The sequence below is a fragment of the Coloeus monedula genome (assembly GCF_965178545.1).
Source record: "Coloeus monedula genome assembly, chromosome: 8".
NCBI lineage: Eukaryota > Metazoa > Chordata > Aves > Passeriformes > Corvidae > Coloeus > Coloeus monedula.
The window spans coordinates 25,393,337-25,402,134 of NC_138788.1; the positions used below are offsets into that span (position 1 = coordinate 25,393,337).

An 8,798-nucleotide genomic window follows, 5' to 3' on the forward strand; every position below is an offset into this window, starting at 1 on the left:
TTGTGGGAGCTGCTGTGGGGGTCCTGGGACATGGGACAGCCCCTCTCTCCAAGCACAGCCCCCAGGATTCAGAGCAGAGACATGGGGAGGTCATGCTTGGTGAGCACCTTGGGGCCACAGCAATTCATGGGGTGCAGTAAAGGGATGTGGGTGTATCCTGGATCCCTTTGTCCTCCAGGGAGTTTGGGAGTGTGCAGGATTCCCATGGGAGCACTCTGCAGGGCCAGCACACGAGGCCAGGCACCAAGGGCTCCCAGCGGTCTGTGGAGTGGCACAGTGGCTGGACAGTCACTCCCAGCTCAGAGCTGCTCTACATCCCTTCTACAACAGCCTCCAGCTTTGCATGACCAACCTGGGGTGAGATGCAAGAGTCTGGGAGCCATCCTGACAACCCTTCCTAGAAAATGTGGGGAAACTTTGACCTTTCCAGCCAGGCACAGTAGAGAGGACAAGCCCCTCCTCCCATTCTGCTCCTCCCTGGTACTGGGGAAGCACCTGCCCATTCCAGCACACTCCTGCTTGCCGCCATTCCAGGCTGAACTTGCCAAACAATGGCTCTGGTGGCAATGCTCTTTATTAAACAGCTCATGCCAGAAGCTCTTGGCAAGGCCCCACACCCAGGAGCAATGAAAACCCCTGGCTCAGGAGGTCCCCTCGTCTCTGTGGGGATATCTCTTCCAGCATGGGGGTCATGCCCAGCAGTCGGTGCAACCCTGGTGCATCAATGGGGCTCCTCCTGGGCACGGGCTGTGCCATGGAGAGATGTCTTGGGAGACCCAGAGATGACCAGGTTGGGACAAATTGGCCCGCACATTCTTCCCCAGCCCGGAGCCTCCTCCACCATCCCCATGCCCCCCAGCCCACTCAGATCAGGGCAGGCTGGAGCCTGAGCCCTCCAGGGAGCTGCTCTCCAAAGTCCCATAGCCATTGAGCTTCATCATCCCAATGAGATGGGCTGGGATAGAGAGGACAGAGCGGCGTGTGGCAAAGATGTGGCTGATCTCCATGAAAGTTTTGTTCTTGGTCTCGGGGATGACAAGGTAGACGTACAGGGCCACCAGCAGGCAGACACCACAGAAAACCAGGTAGCAAAAGGCACCGGCTGACATCTGGGGACAAGAGCAGGATGAGGCAGAGAGCCAGGCACTCCCACACTCGGCATGGCACGAGGCAGTGTCCCCTCCTACCACCCTTCCCTGGACTGGCTCTGGCCAGCACTGAGCTGAGCCAAGAGCACAGACATCCCTGACTTGGCACCCCCTCCTGGGAGAGCAGCAGGGCTGTGTCCATTCCCTCCATCTCCCAGGGGCCCTCTGGACTGGTACCTGCAAGAAGGGGAAGATGAAGCCGACGGTGAAGTTGCAGAGCCAGTTGAGAGAGCCCCCCACAATGTAGGCAGCCGGGCGGTGCGACTGCATGAAGAGCTCAGCTGTCATCAGGAAGGGGACACCAGCTGCAGAGGGAGGGGACAGAGCAATGGTATGAGGGACAGGCTGACTCCAGTATCCCTGGGGTCAACAGGTTCTGCCCACCTCAGTCCTGTGGCCAAAGGGCTGGAGCCCAGCAAGACTCATGGTTCAAACTGGTGGTGCTGGGAGAGCTGGGGACGACAGGGAGTGCAGTGGAACATGTCCTGCCCTTGGTGTCCCATTGGGATATGTCTTGGGGGGTGGGTGATGTCCCCCTGACATGCCACACTTGCACATTGCTGGGTGCTCAGGCCAGTTCCACAAGTTGCATGACTGGGAAGTTTCAGACTGAGTCAAAATAAAGGTGGAACATTTCACATGGATCCTAGTTTTCCAAAAGTGTTTCTAAATGCTGATACATTAAATCCCAGAGAGACCACAGGCATAGAGAAACATCTTCCTGGCACCCTCCATAATGCCCTTTCCAGACTCCCTTGATCAAAACAGTTTAGAAAACTTCCTTCTAACAATCAGCTTTTGTTGCCACTGTGGCTGATTTAGGAAGGAAAGAAGCAACCACTTTTCTGAGCATCAGAATTTCCCGCAGGACACAGAAATGCCATTTTCCAACCTGCTTTTCCCATGTATGGTGAAAAAACCCAGGATGTATGGAAGTGACTTCCCAAGCCAACTTGTAAGTGGACTGAAAACTGGACACAGGTTGTGGCTCTTTCTTCTGGAAGGACTCAACTTCTCCAGTCAAGTGTCACTGAGCCGGAAGCCCTGGGTCCCAGGACTGTCCCTGGACTGGGGGGCAGGATCCGAGGTCCAGAGTACATTCCAAGACACACAGGAATCTGGCAAGGGACTGTATTTGGTATGGTGACCTGCCTGGGGTCCCAACTGCCTGGGACAGGGCTGGCTGGACCCCTTTATAAATGAAGGGGAAAAAAGAACCAAAAAACAAGTGTAAGAAGTGAGGGAGGAGTGGAGCCCCTGATGGACTCTTACTCACAGCTCGCTCAGAACAGAGATATATATTTTTTTTTGTTTTAAAACTCCTATTCATCATTGTTTGTGAACAATGAGCCATTAAAATCCTAATTAAAGATGTAATTACAGTGAATAAAGTCTGGGTTGAGGATGAATTATAGATCTGTTAAGAGCTCTGCTAATACATCAACTGGGTAAACCAGTCCAGGTTTCACTCCTGGCTGTTGGAGCCTGCACTCAGTTAGGGGCAGGATGATTCTCACCAGCTGCACTGCAATGGGAGTGGTGACGCCTCCACAGAGGTCTGGGGAAGGCTGTGAGAGCTTTCACTCTGCTTGGCCCTGGAGCATGGCCCAGGAGGAGGAAGTAGAGTGTGCCCTGGGGACATGTGGGGCTGGAGGGGTTTGTGGTGGGGTTTCACTTGGAGGTACAGCATCATAAACCAGGGCCTGACCATGGGGACAGGGCCAAGGCTCAGGTCCTGTCACCTGCCTGCAAATCCCACTGGTCCCCTGGTGCCCCCATTCCCACCCTGCTGCTCCCCACTCCCCCTGCCCCAGACCCACCTGGTCCCATGCAGAAGCCAGTGATGATGCCGACCACGCAGGCAACGCTGACGTAGCGCATCCAGGGCAGGGTGGCCTGCGAGGGGACACTGGGCTGGGGATGCTGCTGGGGCTGGTCCAGAGCTTTGCACCCAGCATCCCTGGGACACAGCTTCATGCCTGCCCTTGGCTCTTGGGGACAGTGGCCACACAGGACACATCGGCAAAGCTGGTGAGGGTCAGCCTCAGCCAAGCTCAGCAGCTCATGATGTTGCAGTATCCCCAGAGCAACAGGAGCATCCTCTGGAAGGAGACAGCAGGAGAAGGACCCTCCACCTGTGCTGCCATTTCACAGCTGCCTCCCTGGGAACAACTGTTTCTGCAAAAAAGCTACCAGAAGCAGCAGGATTTTTCTCATATGGATTTGTGGGGGTTTTTTTTGTTGTTGTTCTTGGTGCGCTAAATTTACTTTGACTTTGAAGGGAAAATATGACTTGGAAGAGCCAGCTCACCTCTCATTTCCATGCATGCTCCCTCCCCCAGGATGACACCCATCCCTCCATCATCCAGCCCCAGTAATGGCCCAGGGGGTGGCAGTGGCCAGGCCCTACCTGCAGCAGCAGGGAGACGGTGATGCCAGCTGAGCAGACACCCATGGCACAGAAACCGGTGATGATGAGGGGCCGCCGGCCCACCCTCTCGATGGTGAAGCACTGCCAGGGGAGAGCAGAGACTGATGGGGTGTTGTGGAGCTCCAAGATGGATGGGAACACCCCTGAACCCCAGATCCAGCTGAAGGTGGGAAGATACTCCCAGTGGCATCTGGGCATCAGGGGCAACCCCAGCTCAAAGTTCCAGGGTTGGGGCTGGGGCATGGAAAGTGCCAGGGGTGAGCATGCATGGGGCAGGAGACGGGTCCCACAGAGCCCCATTAGGGTTGGGGTTGGCTGGGGTGACCCTGCAACTGCTTTGGCACCAGTGCCAGGTGGAGGTGCTGGGCTGGGCACGGGGTGTCTGTGGGGCAGTGGGCACAGCAGGGCGTGGGCAGGCAGCGTGGCAGTGGCAGGAGCAGGCAGGGTATTGACAGCAGAACAAATGCCTGTAATTTTATAACCAATCTCAGCATGTCCATTGGGGGCCATTTGTGGGGCTGCTCCCAAGCAATCTGGCTCTACGCTGGGCGACTGCTGGGGGGCTGGGACAACCCCACAGACAGGGGAGGGGAGAAAGGGGTACCCTTCGGAGAGGCAGGGGACCCCACTCTGTTCTGGATTGGGCTATGGGAGAGCGGAGCAGACCTCTACTCATTCCCTGTTTTCTGGGAGCAGCCACCCCCATCCATCTCTGTAATTGTCAGAGAGCGGATTTAGTGCCGGGTGGCTTGGGCTGGCCCTGGGTGACACTTGCAGATGGGACAAGGGCCATAAATCTGCCTGGCCCAGTGCTAACTCTCCAGCTAAATGAGGGCTGGCTGGGGGGGCCAGGGCTGCTAGCCTGGGGCCAGGCCAGTGCTTGGCTAGGGGGGGAAATGGAGACATGTGGCTCTGCTAACAGAGGGACAATGAAAGCGAGACCAGAAGGAACTTCTAGTTGCCTCTATCATCTCCAACCCGCTCTTCGCCTGCCATCTCTCCCCAACCTCCCTGCTACCCTAGACGTGACTCCTAAACTAAACCTGTCTCATCCCATCTTGCATCCCCATTCCCATGCCAAACCCTTTGCCCCCCAGAAAAGGGACTGTGCTGTGGCACAGGTGATATTTGGGGGTCCACTCTGTCCCCCCTGCTTGATGGTGCTGGGAGCTGGCAAGAGGGCTCTGGCATGGAGGAGCCGTGTCCATCTGTCTATCCACCACTCACCCCAATCAGCCCAGCAATGATCTCGATGGCGCCGGTGCCCACGGTGGTGTAGGGGATCTGGGACACAGGGATCCCGGTGTTCTCGAAGATGGTGTTGGTGTAAAACCAGATCTGCCGAGGAGGGGACACAGCATGAGCCAGGGGATGGAGCCGTGAGGTACTCGATGGAATGAGCTGCTGGGTCTCAGCTCAGCATCTGCAGAGCCGAGTCCCGAGGTGAGGAGCACGTGGGGCTTACGGCATCGATCCCCGAGAGCTGCATGCCGGCGTTCACCACCACCACCGAGAGCGTCTGCCAGCGCACAGAGCGGTCCCGCAGCAGCTGCCAGACCGACACCATCTCCATGGAGGAGAGCGACTGCTGCTCCTCCTTCATCTCCTTGATCACATCCTGTACATCAGGGGTCCCCAGAAACCGGTGCAGTGCTGTGGAGAGAGTGGGGGCCATGGACACGTGTCCCCAGCACAGGGCGGATGCTCACAGGTATGGCACAGGGTAGGGGCCTGGCTCTACCCTGGCCCAGCCTCCCCAGCAGCCTCCCTGTGGGGCTAAGCATACATAGGAAGTGAGGAAAAGTCTCACACCACAGTGCTGGGCACCATGGAAATCCTGCAGCACAACCAGGTGGGATAGAAGGGCTGAACCATCAGGACTGTGGTGGGCTGTCAGGTCTGGGTATGGAAGAATGCCATGAGGATGCACCTTGGTCTTGGAAGACCTTGGAGAAGCACCCAGCACCTTCCAGAGCCATTTTCCCCCAGGATATCCCCTCACCTTTGGTGGCCCCACAGATGTCGTTTCTCTCTATCAGCAGGTACCGAGGGCTCTCAGGGAAGCAGTGCAGCAGCAGGAGCTGGAGGGAGGCAGGAACAACCACCACTGACAGGAAAAGGGGCCAGAACCTGTCCTGAGAGGAGTTGAAATGGGATGTGTCATGGGGAAGGCAGAGCAGGGTCCAGCATGTGTGGGCTCAGGTATTGTGCTCACCTCTCCCAACAGTTCTGGGAGGCCCAGGACCTGGGCAGAGAAAACCCCCAGGCAGATGAAGATGCTGGGCATGAGGCCCAGGAATCCCCGCAGGTTCTTGGGAGCGATTTCTCCCAGGTAGAGGGGCACCACACTGAGACAGATACCTGGGGGGCACAGGAGGAACTGGGATGGCAGAGGCAGTGGGGAGAAGGGTACCTAGGCAGACCCTTGGTCCATCTCTTCCCATGCCCAGCATCATCCACAGTGGGGACCCCATGGCCTTGGTGGTGGCCCTGGCTGTACCAGAGAACCCCTCCACAGAGCCTTTGGGGAATATGAAGCCTTCTCCATCCCCTGGGAATGGCTGTAGGGGCCTGAGCCTTGAGGAAAGGGCTGTGCACAGCCCAGGCAGCACCCACCTGAGTGGAGCCCCGTGATGGAGCGGCCGATGATCACCATCTCAGGGGATCCCAGCTCCCGGCTGAAGCCCATGAAGCCGCCGGCCAGGAGGACGAGGAGAGCGCTGCGGCTCAGAGCTCCATTCCTGGCAGGCACAAGCAGCAGGGCAACTCCTCCAGTCCCATCCCACCTCTCAACCACCCTGGTCCATGGTGTGATGCCCTTACCTGCCGTACCATGCCACCAGCATCCCCACTAGCAAGGAGCCCACCAGCCCACCCAGGGCGAAGATGGAGACAGTCAGGGCGTAGAGGAGGGTCAGGGGCCCACGGGCCAGCCCATGTCCATACCGCTGGGACCACGTGGCATTGTAGAAAGCTTTTATGTGCTGCAGGGCAGAGACACACACAGGCACCAGATGAATTGGCAGAAAGGGGAAGACAAGGGAAGACAGGATCTATGGGGACAACACCATGGGTTTAACAGCATTAAAGGAGATGCAGAACATGCTTGAGGGTGACTGGGATGTGCTGGTCTGGTTGCTCAGCACATGTCAGCACTGAGAGGCTTAAGGACAACTTAGAGATACCACAGACAGAGCTCAGGCTGGAGGAGGAAGGTTGGGGCCAGCTTTCTGGCCCCTGCCTTCCTGGGGGATCAGGTTGGTCCATGAACATGGACTCTGATGTCCCTCCCTTGCCATTCCTCTCTGGGTGACTGCTCAAGGAAAATGCCAGTGTTTTGATGTGGGGCTGCTGGACAGCAATCCCTTCACACACCAAGGGAGGGATGCAATGGTGTTTTCCCTGCTCCCAGAGACGCTGCTCATCCCTTACCTCTGCTGGCGAGTTCATCACAGCAAGGTTGTAGCCATAGAGCATGGAGGAGCCAAAGGATACCAGAAGGGTGACAGACAGCAGGGGAAAGGTGAGACGCTGGGAAAGAGGAGGAAGGATCAGCACGGTCCTGGCCAGAGAGCCAAGGTGTCATGAACTGCGTTGGGTCACTGCGCCTTGTCCAGTAGGGATGACCATGGCCCAGAGCAGAGACCCCAGCCCAATGGAATCCTGTGTTGAGCACTGCTTCATGCCGGCGCCCAGCACCCAGCCCAGCTCATCCAGCTTCCCCGTGGCTGGTCTTGTGGCTGTGGTGTGAAGTTTTTGACCGCGGCGGTGACCCAGCCTGGGTAACCCGGGCACGCCTGCCCCCAGCTGGGAGGGGCAGCAGACGGAAAGCGGCAGGTGGAGAAGGGAGGGACGCCCATCCCCCTACCTCAATGGAGCAGCTGAATGGTGCTGCTGCGAGTGGCCCAACATCGTTGAAAGGTCCCCCACGGAAGGTCCCACCCAAAACACCACATACACCCACACCCACCTCCTAAACCCTCGCCCCCTCCAACACCTTTGTCTCCCGCTCTGGCTCCTCCGGATCCTCACTGCGAGGAGCCGGTAGCTGCGGGGGAATAGCCACCCTGCAGCCCTGACCCAGGATCGGGGTGCCCAGGAGCATTCGGAGCACCCCCAGCTGCAGGGGCAGCCCTGGGTGCTGTACCCCGGAGCAGTGAATGTCCCCGGAGCGACGGGGCTTGCAGGGTGGGGACATGGGATGAGCCTGCGTCCCCCGGGAGCAGCCCCGCTCCCCAGCACCCACAGTCCGGCCCTCCCACGCAACATCCTCCGGCAACAGCCCCCGCACGGTAGCCGGATTCGTAGCACCCAGCAGCTCCCGGCTCACGCACAGCAAATCCCCCCTAATCCCGTCAGGAATCCCAAACCGGGAGAAAGGGGAGGGGGATGTCAGGCCGGAGGGTGTCAGGCCAAGGGCTAGAGGGGGACAGGGACACCGTAAGGCAGACGGGAAGCAGGGATGGGGCAGCCCTCCCGGCCCGCAGGGAGCTCACCCCAGCGATGTCCCGGCCGGGCCGTGGAGTCCCTTTCCCGACCGGCGGGACGAGGCTGCAGGCGGAGCGCGGGGAGGGAGAGGAAGGAGAGGGCGAGGAAGGCAGCCCCGGTTCGGCGGCCTGGCTGATCTCTCCCATTTTTCGATGGAAGAAGGAGGGCGTAAGGGAAGGGAAGGCAGGGCAGGACAGGGCAGGGCAGGGCAGCCCGGACGCCCCCGGGGCTCATTGGAGCCGCCTGAGCGGCCGGAGGAGGAGTCCAGGAGCCTCTCCCCGCGCCGGGGGCAGGGGCAGCACCTCCGCACTGCCCAGCCCGCTGAGGGGTCACGGCCCAGCCTGGGGGCAGCGGAACCACTGACGTGGTGCTCTGCCACCGTTGAGAACTCTCGCATGTCCCCCCTAAACGGGAGTGACCCCGGGAACCGTAAGTGGGACAACATCACTGCACCGTGCCCGCGGCTGGCGGCGAAGGGGCGGCCCCACATCACCCAACACCCCGATCACCTCCGGCCCCTCTCCCACCGTGGGATAGACGTGCCCCATCCCCTGCACTCGGGAGGAGGCTGGTAGCCCACGGCCGTGGCTCGGGGCAGCTGCCTTCCCCGGACACGGAGGGGCACAGCCCCCAGCCCCAGAGAGGAGAGACTCGGCTCAGAGGAATGGCGGCTCAGAGGAATCCAATTTTGCTGCGGCCAGGAGCTGCCTCCCCTGCTGCTAATGAAGTGC

The 8,798-nt window shown here is 59.2% G+C and overlaps 1 protein-coding gene across 1 annotated transcript; it reads right to left on the reverse strand.

The window, feature by feature from the left end:
• Positions 1-869: 869 nt before the first annotated feature.
• LOC309575421 (solute carrier family 2, facilitated glucose transporter member 5-like) lies at positions 870-8,213 on the reverse strand (the record flags this gene model as incomplete). The annotated part of the gene is made up of 12 exons (XM_082285837.1): positions 870-1,109; positions 1,326-1,453; positions 2,969-3,044; positions 3,559-3,660; positions 4,807-4,917; positions 5,045-5,232; positions 5,582-5,714; positions 5,795-5,940; positions 6,196-6,320; positions 6,403-6,563; positions 7,012-7,110; positions 8,076-8,213. The coding sequence occupies 12 exons, from the start codon at positions 8,211-8,213 to the stop codon at positions 870-872; spliced, it is 1,647 nt and encodes a 548-aa protein (XP_082141963.1).
• Between the last annotated feature and the right edge of the window lie 585 nt (positions 8,214-8,798).